Source organism: Trichoplusia ni, chromosome 1 (assembly GCF_003590095.1).
Source record: "Trichoplusia ni isolate ovarian cell line Hi5 chromosome 1, tn1, whole genome shotgun sequence".
NCBI classification, from domain to species: domain Eukaryota; kingdom Metazoa; phylum Arthropoda; class Insecta; order Lepidoptera; family Noctuidae; genus Trichoplusia; species Trichoplusia ni.
The window spans coordinates 5531963-5554585 of record NC_039478.1 but is presented as its reverse complement, the minus strand read 5'-3'; the positions used below and the strand labels follow the sequence as shown (position 1 = coordinate 5554585).

Sequence of the window (22623 nt, the reverse complement as noted above, 5' to 3'; positions counted from 1 at the left end):
GAAGACTGAAATTTTCAGTAACCATGCAAGCATTGTAAAGACACGTATATTTCAAATTTCATTCAATGTGAACCAGTATTTTAAGAATTATAACGGGTCAAGTTTCTAATTTTGTCACTCACTGACTGACTCACCGATCATCAAAAGTTTAAGGCACTTCTAGCAGTCCTAGAAGCTTCAAATTTGGAATATAAGTAGTGTTTGGTGTATAAATCAAGGAAAAACTAAAAAATCTAGAAAAGACCGTAAAGATTAAGCCCATACAGCCAATATTGGCTTTACTCGTAACGATGTTTTCTTTACGGCAGTTATTATTATTGCGTGCGAAGACGAAGGTTTCAGCTAGTCCCTTATAAATATAGGCGAATAAGTATAGGTACCGAAAAGGAAAAAAGTAGAACTGTCTACAAAATACAAAAAGAAATGAGATCCCATCAAAAACAATACTTGTCAGAAAAACCAAGTCTCGCAACTCAGTTGTTCTGCGGTAAAAAGTTGTTAGATCCATGTAATACCAAGTCGGTTATTAATTTATTCAGTCTCTCCTTAAGTAACTTTTTGTCTTAATACGTCCAGTCTCTAAAACCACGATCGTGGTCCATAACAATTGAAAATCAATTTTATTGTGTCTGGAATCTCCGTACTCGAAGCATTAAGTTGTTACGTAATAATTAACATCTTATAGTGACGTATATCAATATTAAAATTCTTGAATGTTTTATATAAACATATCGAGACTTGGCCATCGCCTGAAAACATTTGTGTAAGTTCTGTCGCCTGAAAACATATGCCTCCCCATCTGCATCTTTGCATGCCATCGACATCTTTTTTCGAATGCTCGCATCCAGCTCCATCCTGCCAGCCATTGACCGATGTAGATTTTATAATAATTTTTATTTTCCATTTGTAGCCTATATAATATTTAGTCAAAATATGGTCTATCAAAAGGTTCACCGTATAACGTTCTGGGCTGAAAGGAGGTAGGTATTGCAATAATGTAGGATCAGACAAATAAAACTTATTTTTACGATAAAGTTTATTAAACAACGTTAGCATTTATTTCATGGTGCTTTACAGGTTTAGAGATTCTATGCTGTCAATTTAAATGCTCATTTTCTACATCACCTTAATTAAACACTAAAGGCACTTATCGGAATTAGTGCAAACGTTAAATTGCAAAACAAAACAGACAATTGTGAGGTTTTATGCACTTATTTATTATTAACTTAACAATAAAAATTAAAAAGACATGGTAAGTTACAGGCGAACGTAAAATATTTACAGATAGAGAAACTCCTTAACCAGCAAGTGAGAACAAAACTAAAAATTAATGTTAAAATTTTAAACTTAGAACCGATTCGAATCGATAGCAATGATAGCCTTTTTTAAAGATCTTCGTTGTGTTGCCACAAATCAGTGCCTCAATAATACTCTTCTGTGGCAACACACCAACTTGAGTTTTGCAATTTATATAAAATTACTTTGTTAAACATACATAAATAATCCAATATTAGAATAATTAAAGACAATTTACAACCATTCGATGTGAAAACTTTGTTTAAATATTAAAGTAAATATTGCGGTGGGCCTGTCTGGTTCTGTGACCTAGGTACACTGTTTGGGAAATATCTCGGCATGGTCCCACGGTAGACAATAAAAATATAATGTATATTTGTACTATGTATTGCGTTTTTATTTCTGTCTTTTACTTGAACAGCAGGAGGGCTAGAGGTGCGGCAAGGAGGGCAATAGTTTTGCCGATAGTGGCGGCACCATTGCACCCGTCGTATTCGCAGGTCTCACAGAATGACGTCACTTCGTTGGGACCGTTGGACGAGCTGGGGCAGGAGGTGCTGTAGTCGTCCTGACGCTTCCAAGTACAACCACGGCTCACTATCTGCTGGCCGTTGACTGGAAACAAAGATAGCAATCGATTAGAGAAGAACAGTTTTTAATCTGACATATAGGTAAATGTAGGTACTTAGTTTAGATTTGGGTAATTTTGTTTACAATGGCCATAATAATTTAGCTCTGTAGGGTATTTAACACGCACGTGAGCACATCTAAGTGCTCATGACTATGACATAAAATACCTATTTATTAAATTATTTTATGAAACACGAATTACGTGGCCTCGAGTTTGGACAATGGAATAGGTTACTAAAAGTCTCGTAAATGTATTATCTTGTGGGAAAAGCGCAGACGACCTTACAGTTAAAGGTTAAATAAGCAGACACGAAAAATATACATTTAATTTGATTATTTTCTAACACTGAAGATGAATCGTAGGTATTCATGGTAGGAATAACAGATTAAAAAAAATCTTACATAACATAGGCACCTAGTGATAAAAAAAATTGCGCTGGCTTAACGAGTGGCTCGAATAGTTCTCTTCTAAACAATATTGTAAAACAGGTTAAGCTTCTGATTTTGTAATCGAATGTCGGTAACTAGGGAAATGCAGAGCCGACTCTCAAAAGTATTTTTCCAAATGAGAGCTTAGAGCATTTAAGTTAAACAAAAAATAACCGCAAGGCAAAGGGGGACACTTGTAGTCATGTTGTAAAGATACTTTAATTAGGTAGATACCTCAGATTATTAACATAAGTCCATTAATTAATAATCTAAAATAGACAATTAACGCTTTTATTCCTACACAGCAAAGTCGATTTTCGTTCCTTGTTAGCTTTAATGGGTTATGTATGTGGTATTAATTATGATACACATTCATACAACGGCAGTAGGCACAAGGTCGCCCTTGTCACGCCTGTTTCCCAAGCCAAGTAGCTATTTAGACGGAATATGACATCACAAATTAGCAGTGATAGGAGAACAATGGGAACACACAAACACATACATTTTATTCATCCAGGTACATTATTAGTACGCATTTGACATTGTGTTTGTTACTCATTATCTGTGGTAAATATAGGTATAATTAAATGACAGAATATTTGCACGCTGCACAATTTGATTGCACATTTTTTATGCATTGTGGCTGTATCCTAGTAGGTTACTCCAACAAAAGCAGTTGCACAAATTGTATGGATGGTGTTTACATCTATGTAGTTAACCAATTAATTTAGAAACATAAAAACTGTATACATACTTCTATTTGTATATTTATTTATTCGTTACTCTTAAATAGCTTGATAAAATTAGATAAAAATTGGTTTGAAAGTAACCTTAAAGTCGTTACTGTAGGGTGAGCAAGCATGTATCTATGTGCAATGGGTAACACCACAGACCGCCATTAATGTAGTAATAAAAAAACAAGATTTTATGATAACGCGAACGGGAACAGTTTTTATTCGTTAACAAACCTGCGTTCTGCGTTATTTGGGTCAACCTAACGGTTATCAAATGTACACTGGTCGCGAGTTAGAGCCACATTTAACCGATTAGTTAAGCTAAAGAAGTAGGTGTAACAAATTAGTAATTTATAGTATTTATGTAGGCTTCGTTCCTATTTGCAAAAATAAAAAATGGACTGCACTTTTTCAATAAATTCTAGACTCATACTTTACATACTGACCGTATCCAGGAACAACTTAAATAACAACCTAGTATGTCCATTTGTCTCAACGTTCCTCTTGACAATAAGAAAGACCACAAGCGATTTGTAGGGTATGATTCTTGAATATGGTGTTAACTCATTACCTAGACCTTACTACGATACTCCTAGCCAAGGAACGTTTCGAGAAAAACAAAAGCCGTTTTGCAGGCCCTTTTAAAACGTAACTTTGATGACTAGTATGCATAGGACAAACGCTTGTATTAAGACTCCTTTGAGTATTTCTTATTAATGCTAACGATTGTAGAAATGGCGGCATATAGCTAAAATTCGATCATTGTTTCTTGGTGGCTCTGTCACTGTAATGAGGAAAGTAAAATCAAATATAAGTATGTACATTCGCTCAACAAAAAATCGTTTGTGAATAAAGTTGTAATTTTAGGACACATCTTACTAAAACTTTTGAAAACTAGAGTCTATGTCAATTTATTACGCAATGGCCATAGGAATGCCAAATTAAGTTAACAAGTCAAATAATTGAAACTAATTCAAAGTTCAACGATTTCGAGGTACGCTTATTGTGTAATTGTTAACAAAATGCGTGACTGTGTGCCCTGTGCTCCCACAGTCGACGACAGAGTCTGTATTTCTGTAGGTACGGTTAGCAACAGAACGTTGTTAACTGTCAGGCTTTCAAAACAACAAGATTAAATTTAATAAGTGGGTTTTGTTCCACTCATGATCATCTTAGCCTTTTCCTTACTATGTTTTGTTCGGTACAGTTTGTTCCTATATTTGCAACTGTTCGACTTAACGTTGCATTTTTATCTAAATGTTCATGAGGAGAACGTTCTGCAAGTTCCAATCCATTAACTCCAAGATAACTCTTGAATGTAAAAAAATTACTTTTTACGACAATCCGTTTGACAATAGCCGATGCTGAGGTCACCACGCCAAACCCACTGTGCGCGACGTATTCATTTTTCTTAGTCTATCTGTACAAATAAAATCCTTCTAAAAGGCTGGACCCAATTTGATTTTGTTTTCTATGCCTTTTTACTAGCGCTCTGGATAGTTTAGCTTCACAAGTCATCTCAGCAGAAAAAAAGTTGGCCAGATCAGCTTGTAAATTTGTAAATTCTATGTACGTCGAGAATATAGTCATTAAGATAATAAAGATTATGTGATACGGCAGACACAGCTATTACATATAATTATGTATAATATCTGTAGTGCTAGGAACGTGTTTCTCAATTAATAAAATATGAGATATATCCTTGAATAACGTCAACACGAACAAATTGCAACGTCTTGAAAGTTCTATTTTTAATTCGAGTTAGTCATTTGACATTTCAAGTGTTGCATGTTTATTTATTTATTGTTGCATCAAAAATGCCTCCTTCAACTAATAAAGTTCCGGTTTTCAAAAAAATAAATATGTAACATTTGCCATCAAAATCGGTTCAGCCGTTACAGAGATTACTCCATAGAACATCTAAACCTCACAAACGTAGTTTTTTGTCCTGTTTTCACAGCACTAAGCGTTTCAAGGCAAGTATTATTAGATCTGTAATTAAATTAGTCATCCGAGTAAATATGAAGGCGGGTCAACACGTTACACAAAATTAGATCAAATGTTTGTCTTAGTTGACAAAAATAACTTCTAAATAGACGCGGTTTTATTTATTCGTCCATTCTTCCGCGTTGTGGAATGTCCCGAATTGTTATTTAAAAACATTAGGTGCTTTAATGCTTGTTCACATATTAAGAAATGCAGATTGGGCGGCAAGTGAGGCAGAGGAATTCATTAGTTGTCTGAACAAAAATTTATTTAGAATTTAGACTAGTTCAGAATCCTATTCGATCACAAAGTCTGAAGCAAATTTCTACGTTTTAACCAGGATGATAATTAGCCGTTAACTCCTCCAACAATACATCTAAAAACTATTTTCTATCTTCACTTTGCATCATATGCGAGGAAAAGAGTTAGATGAGCAAACACATTTGTGCAATAAATTGTAGCTGACGTAAACATTTGTCAACAACGAAGATCTCTTATCTGAGAATAATTACCCAATAATTACGTCAATTGTTCTCAATTAGTAATTCCCTTCTTACTAGTCACACAACCGCCATAATCTATACTTCTATACTAATATATAAAGCTGAAGAGTTTGTTTGTTTGTTTGAACGCGCTAATCTCAGGAACTACTGGTTCAAATAAAAAAAATCATTTTTTTTTATAGACCATATATCGAGGAAGGTTTTAGGCTATATAACATCACGTTGCAACGAATAGGAACGAAGATACAATGAAAAATGTGGCAAAAACGGGGGAAAATATTCATCTTCAAGGCCAACGTTCGAAAATTCCTAACTTATATCTTCTAACGACGCGGACGAAGTCGCGGGCAACAGCTAGTGTTAAAAATACCAGTAACCTATACGGCGACTTAAAACCAGATATACCACTTCCTTTTAGTAAGACTAGCAAGAAACTGTGGTTAGGTACATGGAACCCGGTAAGCCTTTTAGTTGAAGGATTTCCTGACCAACTTTATAAATAAGTCATAGGAACTCACTTGAAAGAGAGCTGGACGTTTAGGACGTTTTTACGTTACTTTTTTTCTTGAACTGTTACCTTAATAAATCACTCTAAGAATATTTGCTACCGTTTTTTTGATATTTCGATATTTATACGTCTACGCTATTATACTATGTACACCTTGCTCAATGTTTTCCCAATTTAAAACCAGTGTCGTAACCCTCATAATTACTCTTAAACCCTTACGAGGGCCAAGGATCCAAAACAGAAGATCGTTTCCCTGGGACAAAACGAGCTTCTGTTTAAAGTTGGTTGGTTTCGTTGCTTACCTGCTGATCCTGGTTTAGAGGAGTTGCAATTACGGGCATATATGGCGGGGTTGTCTAATTAGTAGTGTCCTCATTGTCCATCAAGCAAAATAATAGAACTTACTGTATTTCCTCTGCTTCTTGCAAGCAGATTTCGAGGAAGTGAGGTAGGGGTATGTAGCTCCGGTGTTGGCATCACAGTTCTCCAAGCGGAAGAGGTAGTTGTTGTCCGTCCTGCCAGCAAGGAAGGGGTCATTGCACAGCGGGTTCAGGTCGGAAGAACAGGTCCAGCAGCGAACGGATTCACCTGGAAATTTTAAGACACTTATTTAGAACAAATTCAACAGGTATTAGAAGTTACCCACAATTAAAAGCCGAAAGTTTTTATAGTAGTCATAAGGTTAAAAGGACATGGGTTTATCCTTTTAGATTCTTAGTTTTTATTAGTTCTTGAAATCTATTTTTATAGAATTCAAGAACACTTATCCACCGATGATAAAACTGGTCAGATCTCAAAATCTTAAAAATGAGACGTTATTTTAAGGTATTTTTTGGACAGAGTTTTAAACGTCACATAAACATCTCATAAAAGAAATCCTTGAACATGACATTGAAACAAAAAGTATCATTTGACATTGCGCAGCATCCGAAGCGCAACGAAAGATCAAGTGAATCTCTGAAGTGTCACGGTAATTATTGCAAAGGAACGTGCTTAAGGCAATAGGAAACACAATATGCAAATAACTACAAGTACTTAGTTATTAAAAATAACACTTTATAGATTTACGACAGAAAAGGCCAAATTACTACTTAAAACAGTTTATAATTTTGTGAAACTCTAGCATACCATTCTTTTTGGGCCAAAATTGAAGAAACAAATGAATTTTACCTTTTGAGTATGCCTTGAGAAGTGTCTGGGTATTATTTATTCATTTTTAAAACAAGATACTACTTAGACTTATATTGATCTAATCACAATCTTTCCCACACGAAAACCTTTGTAGGAACAATTCTACAGAAGTTTTAAACACAAATAATTCCAAATTTTACATTACAAACTAACGTAATTTTATGGAAAACAGTTTTCAAAATTCCGATCAGGTCTCTCACTAAACAGTTATTTCTCTACACATGATCAGAATTTGTTCCTAGACTCATGCATTCTCTGTACATGATCTAATTACGATCGCTACGTAAGTTAATATAAAAACAGTTTCAATGAGTGCTCAATGCATTTTCTCCCATTGTTAACGGAATAACGTTATTTTCTTAGTACTAACTGTTGCAATAATTCCATTAAAGGTGATTGAGAAAGAGGCCATAATTCGTTATGTCGATGCTTATCTTAAAACGTGGATTAAAGAACGTATTTGGATTTAAATAGTTTTTCTTTGTTATCATTCTGCTTACGACATATTATTGGCCATTGTGTGGGTTTTGGTAAGTTTATCTCACGATGTCCTTAAGATCATGATTAGAAGTTTGTATACTACAACTTATGACTGCTGCAGTGTAGTCTTTTCTACAAGATTTGTGACAATTGCCATAACCTCGTTTCTTTGGCAGTTGTAATATTACGTCTATTAATTTATAGAAAAAACTACAAAAGACAAAATTAGACAGTAATTTTTTTTTTCGGCGCAGAGCGTACAACCTTCAAGTTAAATGACAATAAAAAGTTAATGGATGCCTCTCAAGGTTTCCGCGGTTTGTGAATCAGTGTTTTAATCAAGTTTCCTTATGTCACGCTATCATTCAGGTACATAGGTACGTAATACAACTTTATGGCTGTCTCGAAGTCAAATCTACTATTGAACTTTTTATGCCAACAACAGTTGTTCCGTTGTTTGGACTTGACAAAACATTCCCATAAACTTTTTCTATGATGGTCAAGGTGCATTCAACCAAGCTTAAACATTCAATTATTTTTTCGTCAAATACCATAAGGCGGATGTTTTTATTACTTATTTACAAAGGGGAAGTTGGTACTAGTACCTAGATGGTTTTCATAAAGGAAACTAACGGCACACTTTAAGTGTTTTTTTATATACTAAGGTATTTAATAATTTATTTTTTCATACATAATTATTCCACTGCAGATAAAGCCCTTCCTTCCAACTTTACATTATTTATCTTTGCTTTTTAACCTAACCGCGTTGAGGTTCACATAATCTAAGTACCTACTTCGGTATCAATGATAAAAACTTCAGTAGAACTTTGCCAGTGGAAGAAATCAGTCTCGTGGCCAAGCAAGACTTTAAGTATACATTTAAACAAATCTATGCGTATTATGCATGCTTATTATCATCTGTACTTCCAACATCAACAATTCCTTGGTGATACTATTGTGTAAATGGTTTCCTAGCGCAAGTACCTACGCCCTAACAATTGTCTCCGCAACTGCGTATGAGGAAAATTACTCTGATGCGATCAATCTAGAATGATTATGTTGTTTGAATAAGTTATGTAAGTAGCCTCATTATCAGCATGTAACTTGAGTATTAAAGCTTCATACAAAGTGTTTCTTTGTTCAGAGATGATGAGGTCTTCGACATTTTCGGTTACTGGACAAAAAATCTATGGGACATATTATATGATAGTCTTCAGATGTAGCAGTGATAACATTTGGGAGGAGGCAAACTACTAAAAGTGATCCGAATATCGTTATATGGAAACAGTGAAGACCATAGCAAAATTAGAATTTTGTCAAAATTTCGGAACGACCCTTAAAATACCTCGTTTTTTTAGAAGTCCAAAGCATGGTAATGCATGATTGTTTCCATAGCTTAAAGGGATATCGTAGAAAATCGATCTATCGATCTACATTTTTAAACCAACCGGACTTAGCTTAGTAGACCTGTATCTCTCTTAAATCTTTTAACAAGTTATAGTATCTTATACTTTATTAAACTTGTGACATTGTATACAACCTACATGCTATGCTTCATATCAGCGTATGTATGCTAAACAGGTATCGGTGACGTTCATATTTCCAAAGAGTACCTTTTGTAATGTGTAACCTCATTTTTGTCTAACATAGTAAGCTATTGCGTATCACTTCATTGATAACGAAAACGAAAGATACAAGTAAGTTCTTTTCGAAAACGAAATACAGACCGCGAAATTTTGAAGAGGTTACCAGATTATGCCATTTTGGAAGAAGTTCTAGTACTTATTGGAGCTGAAATTTCTTAAAAAAACTTAAAAAATAAAATTAATGTAACCTTCTAAGAGCCTTTTAAGTATAGACGCATCAGGTGAATTGTGACAAATGTCATGTTCAGGTATTTCCCCTTTCGATGGTTGGTTTCAACTATCTGATATCTGATTATCTACTAATGAATTGCCTCAAACCTGATCGAGCAACTGGTTTGCTGACTACTGATCACAATGGAATCTCCAAATAGAAATGACGTGATCTATATACTTAGTAAATATGTACTTACTACTTAAAACGTTTGACCTTCAGAGTTCGTATAAGCAAGCCTCATTGATTCTCGCCTATAACAAAAAAAGACCTCAACCAATTTGAACTCAGAGGCTCACTATACTTGTGCCCTTCTAACAATATTCCCTTGACTCAAATAACTTGCATTTACCAGTTCTTCGCTACAGCCTTTAGTACTCTGTCCTTGTCTTTCTAACGCTAAAATCCGAGATGGAAGATGGTATCGAAGATAAACAACAGTTTCGCAACAAACCTGTTTGGTGCTGTGTCGTTTTAAAAACAGAATCTGTTAATACCGCTTACATCGCGTCGATTGGAGAAACGATTTGATCTTGAAAATGTGATCTTGATCATAGTCGATCTGCTGAGAGTATTCTGGTAATTATCAACTACAAGCATTCCACTGATACTAAAACGTAATTATTATCAGGAAGTAATGACATAAATAAACTACCTTGTGTTCTTCATTAAGTTGTTAAATCAAGTAACGATGGCTTGTTAATCTGATCTAAATCGAAATAGGTTTTAACTAACATTGAAATATTTAACTAGCATGAAATTAATCGAAATGGCCAATAAAAAGACCCCTGGAAAATCGATTTGATTTCCCTAACGAATGATTAGAACTTCATTTACAAATAACTGAAAATAACAACTTGGAAGTCTGCTAATTAGTTCATGAAGAAGCAGACCCCTTTTTCGGGCCCGGTGGAAATCCTCACGGTTTTCCTTTACCCCGGGAAAGGCGAAGAGGTGTGCCGGATTCTTCCCCATTCCCTTTAGTCGGAGATCAAACGGGAATTCTTTCTCAGGTTACCGCGTAAATGCGTAATATATCAGAATGCCTACCACAACCTCCTTAAGTAATGAAATTGAAGTTCTGGAAGAAACCATCATCCCAGATTCTATCGCGACTTTATACTTTAAAATGAAAGAGACAGATTGAGACAACTGGATTTATGAATTTTCGTAATTTTTCTCGATTTGTGCAACTTCAATCTCAAAAGTCAAAGTTCAGAAGTAAATAGTGTCGAAAGTGACTTTCAACGGCAATGTTGTGAAAATTAAAAAATAAACTACCTGGTAAGTGGTACCTACTCACATTCTTAAGTTTCTGTGTCAAAGTTTTGTAAGTATGGCGATGGAGTACCGATTGTCCCATTGTTATTTAGATTGGGCCCGGATTATTAATGACTTTTACACAATACCTTCTTCTATACGTCAAAAGGTGAATAAGGATCGAAGAATTATATTTTTGGGTTCTGGGAGGGTTCAGTTTACGTCTTATTTTAGCTGTTTTATTTAAAATCAGATGACCTCATTAAGTCGCTGTATGCAAGCCGATTATTATTGGTGATTATGGTGATCACCGGAGAGACCTATGTTCAGTGGGGACGATGATGATGATTTAAAATCAACGACTAAAGTGACCTTACGAGTTTTTATTTTATTTTCTATTGCTAGGTGGAAAGTGTTTGTTCAATATGAAGTCAATCACGATATTCAGATCAGAAAACTCCTAAAAGAGGCCTAATTGAGATTCGCCTTTTTTAAGTCTGTTAAATAGTAGGTCTTTACATTTTCGCACAATTTGTGATACACACTTATGCAAGCTAAAAATTTATAGTAAAAAAAAAGTAATAGGTACTTAGTAATTTCTACATCAGTCTCTTCTTTAACCAACCAAGTACTATCATAGGACAGTGAAAGGTGTTACCCATTGATCAATAAAATGAAACTAAATCATACTAGAGAGTAATTCGAAGTTTCGTTACATAACTCGGTAAAAACTTTCGAAGCGAGATTGGCTTTACGTCTTCATACGCGCGCTTTCTTATACACATTGCGTAATAAAAACAGACGTTTGGGAAGGTATTAATGTCATTAATATTCATCAGTTGTAACTTTCGAAAGCTATAAATATATTTTGTCATGTTGGTCGTAGCAGGAACGTGAAAATAAAATGTTTGTTTTTTGGCAGTGGTTTAACACTTTATATTGGTTTGTAATGTGTCATGGCTGTCGTTAAGGTCAATAACCGGTACTACTATGTAGTAAGTACTTAAGTTTTTTTTTTCTGTTTTGTTGAGGGCCGAATCAAGGAATTCAGTCCTTGACTGGCCGGGAGTTTAACAAACATTCAAGTCACATGCACAATGACACTCAGACTCAGGACAAGCATTCGTGGATCACACACATCGCGCTGTGGGTTAGGCGTGGTGACCTCAACTACTCGGCTATCCGTGCAGTATGTCATGGATGTACTTAACTGTTATCAAAATTTCGAAATCCATACGTCTGCGATAAAGTTGTCAAAATGGATATTTGCACTAAGAAATGACATATTTGAGAGCGGTGTCGCCGTCATTGACTTGATTTCGTAAGCCTTGCTGTTTCAATGCACACATTCACATGCATTCTACTTGGCTTATAAGCTTATACGGAGCTAGGACAATATTTATTGTTTTCATTCGTTTTTTACGTGCTACAACAAATGATTATAATAAAATTGTATTTATAAGACCAGTTGGCAGAGTATAAATTGAGACTGCGATTTAAAAGTTAACCTATATACATGAAAATGTATGTGTCAGCATGTTGCGATCAACAAAAAAATTAAGCAAATTTTGCAAATACATATACTTCATTTATTATAACATTAGAAAAAAGAGGCTCGTAGAAGCAGGATTGCGAAACATTTTATTTCTATGTTAAATTATAAAACAAAACAACAACCCAATAACAACACTAGTAACGATAAGAAAACAATAACTTTACAGTAAAAAATAACAACAAAATCACGAAAACTTGGCAATAACAACGAACAGGATGCAGTATTCACAAGTGAATGACACAGATAGATACTTTTGTGACATATAACTTCAAATGACATAAACCGACAAAATGAGAAAATCCCTTCTGTCACAACTTATGAAAGGATTAGGTAACCTCTTAGATTTGGTAGGATTATACTGAAGGGAAAAACGTTCCGGGTATTGTGCATCGCTGCTTCTTTTAAGTTTTTAGCATTGACGCTGGAATTTTAATATGGCTGAATTAATATATTTAAATGAAAGTCACTTAATTTCATAAGGTGAAGCATCGAAATAATTACAGTATATATATATATAGATGTGTAATAAATTCGGCGTAAATCACAACTTTAATATGTTCGTTGTATTTTTGTTGCAAAGTGTACTTCGACGAGTAAGTACCTGGCATTTAAAGGAAGGTAACTGCTTAAGTGGCAAAAATACTAATAAAAGTGCAAAGTGTAAGCAAAATTATGGAAAATGACTTGCATTACATATGAAAATTATTATTAACAAGAATTCTGCTATTACCGATCGTCGCTTATCCAGATCTTATCATAATTATTATTGGCTGTATGCCAGAGCAAAACCGACCTTTAACCTATAATTAACCATGGGCAATCGAGCAATAAAAACTGACATTACTCAATACTTACACGTCGGTATAGTACAGTCAGAAAAAAAACAGTTCAAAGCACATTTTAGAACTTAGTTGGAATAGACGTCTAGAAGAATCTTTACCTATAATAAGATCTATTTCTGAAGCAAATGTAGGCACACCCATAGCCCTATTTGTGCTGGTGGTTACCAATGAGAAGATTCCAATGAGCAAGATTTCGATCTTATTAAACTACAAAACCAAAAAAATACATTATTTTATCAAAATCCAAAAAGTTTTAAGTGGGCCTCTTTTCAGGCTCAAAGTTACATTAAATAGTCTAGTTGAGCAGAATCTATTCGTAAACGTATTTTGAATCAAGAAGGACTATCTAATTTTCCGGTCTCTGTCAAATTTTGCCAATTCATTGAGTTGGCTAAGTAGTTTTTATTTGAAGTCGGTTGTATGTTTTTGCTTTTAATATTTTTAAAATTTGTAATCTAAACTATTTGCTGTCTGAACGACTTCTTTGCTGATTGTACCTAAGCAGGTATGTTTTATACAGTAATGAGAACACACATGTCGTTCGATTGATAAATATTTGCCACAGTTAAGTAAAGAAGGTCACACGTTTGATAATTACTTTCGTAATAGTTCTTGACAACATGTGAATATTTAAAGCGAGTTGTATTCACATCTGGTATTTTTTATTATTATTTCAAGCTTATTGCAGACTGAGTAGTTATTCATAAATATTATATCATATATTATGTTCTGAAAGTATACAAACTAAATAGTGACTTTGATCTGTGACTGTTAAAGACTCTTGATACCTCATTGCACAATAAAAATAATGAAAACCTACTTAGATTTAAACATGTGAGAGAATAGTTATGTATCATCTTCGGATTCTTCATGTCTGTTCTCATTGCTCATTCAGAGCAGTGATGAATGATCCTAGGTAGATGCATCATCACATTTTAAATTGAAGTTTTCAACGAGCACAACGCATTTTCGATCTTTGTCCCATGCCCCATGAAGTTACCCCGTGAATGATAAGAAACTGAAATAATAATATTACCTACCTACAACTGTGAAAACTATGTAACTCCATCAAATACCCATAAATATCTCGTAATGACATTTGTCCTACGCACTATGCTAGATTCCAAATAGTATAGTTATAATTTACATTCCATTCACACGTTATGTTACTGTTGGATGCCTCATTGTTCATTAGATTCGTGTCAACATTTTATACACGTCAGGATTATGAAATAGTTAATATGTTCGACTGTACTTCTAGAACTACATATTACTAATGTTGACTGCACGGATAGACGAGTGGATGTGGTCATCACGCCAAACCCACTGAGCGCGACGTGTCGCGGGTTCGATCCCCGCGTAACACAAGCCTTTGTGTGATCCACGAATGCTTATTCTGAGTCTGGGTGTCTTTCTGCATGTGAGTTTTATGTTTGTGAAACACCCCGCGTCACAAGGATTATATTACTAAGTTTTATTATTTTATTAAGCCGTTTAAGAAAAGCCTATGATATCCATAAATAATGTGGCTTGAAGAATGTTCAAAATCGGTTTAGTAGTTCCTCATATTACCTCGTCACAATTAAAAAAAATATATAAGTCTTTCTCTAAACAGCTACGAAGTATATTTTATCATCAATATTCAGTTAACGGAAAAAATATTTATTAAGCCTGACAGGACCATTAGGGAGCCCTTAATGCAAACGTTCAACATGTGTTGGAGGACAATACCAAACACAACCTAGTGACCTGTGACCTCCTTACTGAGACCAAGGAGTGCCGTGTCATCAAAGAGTCTTTAATGGAAGCTGTCAATATCAAATTCGTCCTATTTCAACTCTGATGATTGTATTTGAAAATACCAAGTGCCATATTTTTAATACAGTTTCTAAAAGAAGGATAATCAAATGGTCGTTATTTTTCGTGCGAAATTTTCTGAAATACATATAATATCGAGCGGGATTTTTTAACTACTCTACTTAGCAGAGTGGTAATAGGTCACCATGCCAAACCCACCGTGCGCGACGTGTCACGAAAAAAAACACTTAAACAAAATGTTTTGATATGATAATAAAAAATGCTAAATAATTTTATTATACCTATACACATTAAATTTTACTAGACAATACATTATAAAAGCTGTGAGTAATCACCATTGTCCGTAACTTTTTATTAAGTTAACTTATTATATATTACTTAACGTGACAAGTTTGTCACGTTGTCTAATAGTGCAGTTACACAAGACGAGACGAGACGACACTCGAGACGCGTTGCTAATACAAAGTCTCGCTGTTCGCAGCGCTCAGCAACGAGTGAAGGGGTCTCGCGGCCCTAACGGATAGGGCCCCAATTCTGCTATTTACAATGGCCGGCGACTGAATGAAAATTGGTTTCAAATGACACTTTTCGTAGTCTCCTAAGCATTTTCCTACACATTAATTTAAAATTTAGTATAGGATAGCACAATCAAAGTCAATACGATCAATTTCCAATTATTGTGTTGGTATAATGCTTAAGAGAATAGGAATAATTTCGAATTTAATCCAACTGTCATTCATTCATCGGCCATTGTAAATAGCAGAATCGGGGCCCAGCGCGTACGAGGTTTACACTCTTGCGAGACCGCCGAGACTGCCCGAGACGAGTCGCTCTTGTAACTAAGGCACAACATGATTCATAATATCATGAGACTCATTAATTAATCCCCTGCCGTTTCTGGGTCCTCTAACCTATGACACTATTATTATGTTACAAGGTCCGTAATTATTTTTAACTGCCGAAATTATCGCGTCAAAAAGAATATTTATCGCTTGAATTATAATATATGGAGAGTTGAAAAGAATTGAGGATATTTTTTTGTGTGAATGTTTAATGTAAAAATAATGTTGGCATGCACGTCCCCTATGCGTTTTATTGATGATCGTGATTACACTTCGGTAGGGTGTTGTGGGTAAATAAGTGATTTTTTTTTACCCTTAAACTCACGCTCAATGTGAAACAATGTTTTTCGTTAATATGTTATTAAAACACTAAATGATTGGAAAAGAGACGCGGTTTCTTTCACACCTGCGACATTCGTTCAAGACTTGTATACTCCCAGGTGAAGCTGACGTAAAAAGTATTTTTTTTCAATTATACTTTTTACGTAATCATATATTTAAAACTAGTAATTGGTAACAGTCGATTATGAAATATCCTGACTTACTGAATTAACCTTTTGCCATTCATAGTTTCTTTAGATTTGACTATGATCCTTGCCTTTGAATTTATTTTATTGCGCCTTAGCAAGTTAGTAAACAGTAGCGATATCCTATCTATGTTTTTCCCAAGGAGATCACTGTCGGAAGACATAATGACCCTTGCTCTGACACTGTTGACCCCACAAGAGAATAAGGTTAAGGCTCTTAATGAAGATTAACCACTTATTTCGTGACTTCGTCTTTTAAGACTATAATACAATTTGACATCCAAATTTTAACTTTTGTAATAACGAAATATTCGCAATTTGATGAAACATTTAAATTATATTATACTTTAAGAAAGATTTAAACAACAAATCATATTAATGTTGATTGTCGCAATTACCATTCTTTGAAGATTTTTTCGTTTTGTTTTGTTGTTTCATCTCCAAAAATATGCCTTTAATTTGTTATTTTCTCACATTTGTTATCATCTCACATCAAAATTAAAATATGAGCCGATAATTGTATTATTTACATTAATTGTACTAAATAACATTCTTAAGTATTTGAACATGACCTTGATTTATTATAGAAATAGTTTTTCGACAGCCGAAAATGACGATTATAGCTGCAAAAACCAGATTCCAGATTTAATTGAAATATCATCAAATTTATTGTGAAGAGAGCACAAACATACTCATGCACACTCGTGTTTATAATATTAGTTTGATATCATAGTCACATAGCGGTCTGTTGTTTTCATCATGTTAACTTAAATTTTGTTTAAACAAAACTCTAGGTTTTCCCATATTACTGAAATTATATGTAATACCTATACCACATTTGTTTGTTTTTCGACTTTCAATTATCCCTGAGTGATGTAGGTAATATATAAAATAATAACTATTTTTTTTAATGTGTAATTTATCATTCCTCATCATTGATACTTCCCCAATTCATAGAAGCGCCTGTCACGCGAATTTTCACTAAATTCAAAATAGTCAATAACCCATAAAGTTCAAGTAAAAAAAACTTTTCAAGCACAATAGTTACAAAAATATCTTAACCTCTGAACCTACTGAACCGATTTTGAAAATCCTTTGACTATCTTACTAGAGGTTTAGAGAACTAGGGAACAAGTTTTATGTAAATCAGTTAGTTGTTAATAAATGTAAGATATTTATCAACTACCCTATTATTCAGTTTAAATATAAATTCTGGTGTTTTTTTGTAAGTAGTTGTCTATTGTGTTTAATAATAGAATACTCGACAAATGATCGTGAACAAGGCTCTCACAAAATGAAATAAACAATTGCCATAAAATATTTATTATAATAATTGATCAGTACTTGTGAATTGAATAGATTAATTGTCAATAGTGGCGATTATTTCTAAGGAATTGTGTGATTTGCCGCCATTGTGGTAACAATAGATTGGTCATGCTTCATGGTGAGGTCATGGCTTTTTTATTAGGCCCTGTTGGGATTATGCGGGCAGTGACATGTATCCAATAAACGTAGATAATTTTATTTAACAATTTTTCTTCGATTGTAAATTAGAACTGTAAATAGTATATTCAAAATTTTAAGAGAAACAGTGATAGAAATAGTTTTATGAACGTCCTCGAGACATTATATATCTCAGTACATGATATTCTATGAGATAATGGACAGCCTTATTCTATCCCATCACATCTATTTATACTAGGTCCAAAAAAAGGGACCGAGTGACGTCATTTGTCGGTATTATCTGTTATTACCTCATAACGATGGAACTCCGCCAGTAATTTGGATTTAAATTTATGGTTCAAATTTATATTGCCGATTTACTTCTGAATTTTATACAGGAAATGTTTTTCCGTGCATTTGTTTGTTTTGTATGCGTCAAGGATTTTGTGGCAGACATCTTGGATTTGTAAATCGTGCTTGCAGGAAATTGCGATTAGCTATGCAGAGTAATAAGTTCTATAATTTTTAAAATATGTATAATTTTTTAAAGACTATGAATGTTCTTTTTCTTTTTTTTTATAATAAACTTTATAACATCCTATTGAACATAATTATGATATTTTCTTTCGTGTTGAATATCTACTTTCGTTAAAATCAGTCACCATATTAAAAAAAGATGGGGAAACAATTAGTCGGATCATAAGCAATATGATCTTAGCAAACATCAGTAATTCGATGCCAAAAGCCACGCCTCTTTTTAATACCATTTAGTCCCGGATACGATGAATAAATATCAATGATCAAATTGCATGAATGGATCCATCGAACTATTTCATGAAGATTTATTACCGACCTCATTCCTTGACCCTTGGGCTTCAGTTAATTTAGAAAATGAAATAATCTTTACTACATTCAATTAACTAGACGTTCATTATTGATAAGTGCTTAAAAATCATTAAGACGCTCAAGTCTGAGGTTGTATGAGGTTGAGGTTGATGTTTATTTCGCGTAAACTACTCAATGGATTTTGATAAAATTTGGAACAGAGATAGATTGTGGCATGGAATATAGGGACTTTGTATTGAACTGATTTCATGATGATGTTTCTAAGGTACTATTTGAATCATCGCAACAACCTCAACTTCCATAATTCTTGCATTAAAGTATGAATATTCTTTGTGTATTATTTTAACAATATAATACCTTAAAACAACTATTGCATTAAATGTTATCCTACTAACCCAGGTTGACACGACATTGACCCATTTAAGGAATTTACGAATTTTCAGTATTACAGACGTTAATGATTCCCAAACATGTATTGCGTGGAATTTTCAGGCTAATCCATATCTTATTTATATTTTTTTTCTATCACAATGTTGGTTATACCTCCGAAACTGCTTGACCGATTTCAATGTAATTTTATATGCATATTTATTGGGTCTTAGAGTCGGCTACCCAAGTGGCAACAGTTGTCTCGCTTACTTTTATTTTTATTCATACTAAATATATTTTTTCTATAACAGAAATGGCCTATGGCAAAACGTCTGCCGGGTCACCAAGATAAACATCTCCACTTCATTATTTGATTCTATTATGTCTGTGACAATAGAAAGTCCCTTTGCACCATGTTTTATTGCAACACACGAAGGGCTTAAAAGTATGTCAAATAACTACGAACAGTAGGTAGTGAAAGTTGGAACATGCTCGTTTTTAAATGTACCTACTTACAACTACTTTCGGTGTTACATTCGTTATGGCGTGTGATAAATATTTATTTTCTGTTACCGTTCAATGGTATATTCTTGAGTGCATTTGCTGTTTTGTAATTTCATTTTGTACCTACTAATATTATAAATGCGAAAGTAACTCTGTCTGTCTGTTACGCTTTCACGTCTAAACCACTTATCAGATTTTAATGAAATTGTACAGAGATAGAGTTGACCTTGAGAAAGAACATAGGATAGTTTTTATCCCGGACTTTTGAAGAGTTCTCTTGGAAACGCGATATAACCGACCTCGACGCGGGCGAAAAACTTGTTGTAGTAGTTATGGATATATATATATGGATTTGTTTTGTACTTTTCATTGTTTTTTCTCATAATGAGATGTAGCTATTAAAAAACATAGTTTTCTCGTAATTTTATAAGAGTTTAACTACGTTTCTGATGTCATGTTTTACGTAGGTTTTGTACAAATAAGTAAATGGTCCAAGCAATTGTTATAGCTATTGGGTTTCAGATTATAAACGCGACGTGGGAGTTGGATTATAAGAACTGAATTACGGGACTGAAATGACATTTCGTTTTGAAAAGTCTCTATGTTTTAGACAATTATGATTGTTTTGTTTTTTAGGTCAAATATGACTTCTTTATATGATTATCTTTAACCAGAAGTAGAATATATAAGGTAGATGATGTTCTAGTATTATTTGCTGCCGCAAGAATAATTTGCTATGTTGTATATGTTGTATTTCTGAAAAAAGAAACATACTTTATATAAGGTCTTCTTGTTGTGTTGGTGTAATTTCACGTTAAAATATCTAACTAAAGCACGACTTAAAGATAAATACAGGAAAACTCAAAGAAAAACTCGTTATGCACACCTCCGTAATAAAATCAACGTTTACTTTCTTTCCGTTCTCGTAGATTCGTTTGGAAAACCAGTTTTGCCGAGCCTGAACAACCATAAGTACTTATTCACGTAATATTTTACAACATTATTAAATGATGTAACGTTTTACTCACGCGTATTTATCGGGGGTGCCCGAATAGTTTCGGACCCAACCAGCGAGTTCGACTCGCGATCATGATTAAGGACTCCGGTTGGGTCCGAAACTGGTCGGGCACCCCCGATAAATACGCGTGAGGAATCCGTTACATCATTTAATAACGAATCAGTTTCACGATAGTTATTATAAAAAAATACAACATGCAATTGAAAATGTTGTATAAGCATACGGCAGTCAGTTTTCGGCAATATGCAAAAACTATTTCGACCTGTTGCGATTGAAAAGTGGTCTAGGCATCATTTTCAAATAAACATTTCGAATCTCACATGTAAAATAATCGTTAATCAACAATACATTGAAGATTCGAACTTTAACTCCGACAAGACGAATATTTTAAACGATGCTCGTACTAAGCAATTTAATCCTTATTTTCTTGGGCGTGTCACATTGTCACCAACGATCAAGTCACGTGCACAAAGACACCAAGACTTATAACAAGCATTCGTGGAACACACAAATGCTTGTCCTGCGCAGGGATCGAACCTAATTCCCGTGGGAGTAGCTGTTTAAAAAAAAACGTCGTTATGATTTTGAACATTGTACACAAACAACATCACAATTTCTTTATCTATGTACCTGAGCAGTAATATCCACATTTTCACGACAGTACGTTAAAAATAAACAGTATGACGTGTAAGAGAACATCGTATCTAGAGTAAACATACCAGTTTACTAATACAGCAATGACTAGGGTGTGTTATGTAAGTGTGACCTTCAAAATATGTTAGCGTTGTGTTTGATAGTTGATAATCAAAATAAGATTTGAAGCCAGTTTGAGTTAAAAAAAATGTTGTTATGAAATCACTATTATTATATTTGAAATTTTAAAAATTCGTCGTTTGATCAGCTTGGCAATAGTTTAAATAATTAAATTAGTTTAACACAATATTAACTGTTCATACTTAGGTATTGAAATTGTCAGAATCAAAGATTAAAAATAAGCTATCGTTATGTTCCTTTATTTTTAATGTTCTTCAAAACGGTTAAGTATATTTTATCTCGGTATTTTGAATCAAAATTAATCTAATTCACTCATTTCTTAAAGACATTGAATATTAGCTGCGAAGTTTAGAAACTACATACTAATATTTAGTATACCGGTACAGGTACCTTCAAAATCACATTTAATGTGATTTTGAAGGGGTACTTCAGCAAAGTAAAATGTAAACATGTTTGATCCATCTTTGACTTTTAATAGTTCTTTTTTTTCTACGCAAAGTTATTCTGCAGAATTCCTAAAAAGTACTCAATATTGGTAATATGTATTATTTACAATTTTAATTAATTAATAGCATGAATAAATCATTGAACAAAAATAACATTTTGATGAAACGAAATAAAATCGTAAGTAGCCATGACCTACTCAAAAACAGAATTTAAATGTGTTCGAAATATAAGATTAATTTAAAAATAATCCGACAATAATTTATCAGAAAAAAAACAGTTGTATTTAAAATGTAATTATATTAATAGTCTTACCTTCTTTAATGAACATAGCCAGCAGAAGCACAGGTACAAACAAACTGAGGTTGGCCATTGTTATGATAGATAATTACGCGGCACTGCTAAATAACAACACAAAAGTTACGATACACGTTCGTTTCGTATCACAATCGGTGAGCGAATGGCGCGGGAAACCGAGAATGAAACTGCAGCTGACTCATAAATTGTTGACAGACTTGCGGTTGAAACGCGGCGGGAAAACCGCCGCACACGTCGAGCGTAAGACTGGATTTATTTAACTAAACATTGAATTTCAATTGAGTGTAAGTAGGTGAATATTGTTTTAAAATACCTAAAATGTTCTGAGGGAACAAATTTTACATAGGAAATCTATATCTATACTTCTATAGATCTTCTTCTAAGTAAGTATAGAGTATAGATAGCTATACTCTATACTTACTTAATATATAAAGCTGAAGAGTTTGTTT

The 22623-nt window shown here is 33.8% G+C and overlaps 1 protein-coding gene across 1 annotated transcript; it reads right to left on the bottom strand.

The window, feature by feature from the left end:
- Positions 1-1018: 1018 nt before the first annotated feature.
- On the bottom strand, positions 1019-22323 carry LOC113491815. Its single transcript, XM_026868987.1, has 3 exons — positions 22172-22323; positions 6492-6674; positions 1019-1911 (listed from the first exon to the last, which is right to left on the bottom strand). The coding sequence occupies exons 1-3, from the start codon at positions 22227-22229 to the stop codon at positions 1706-1708; spliced, it is 447 nt and encodes a 148-aa protein (XP_026724788.1). The 5' UTR covers positions 22230-22323; the 3' UTR covers positions 1019-1705.
- Between the last annotated feature and the right edge of the window lie 300 nt (positions 22324-22623).

Excerpts from the sequence above, each read along its gene's own strand:
- LOC113491815 (XM_026868987.1), bottom strand. The coding sequence starts at position 22,229 with ATGGCCAACCTCAGTTTGTTTGTACCTGTGCTTCTGCTGGCTATGTTC. Across the intron at positions 6,675-22,171 it reads GGCTATGTTCATTAAAGAAG|GTGAATCCGTTCGCTGCTGG; the intron begins GTAAGACTATTA and ends TAAAATTTCCAG. Across the intron at positions 1,912-6,491 it reads CAAGAAGCAGAGGAAATACA|TCAACGGCCAGCAGATAGTG; the intron begins GTAAGTTCTATT and ends CTTTGTTTCCAG.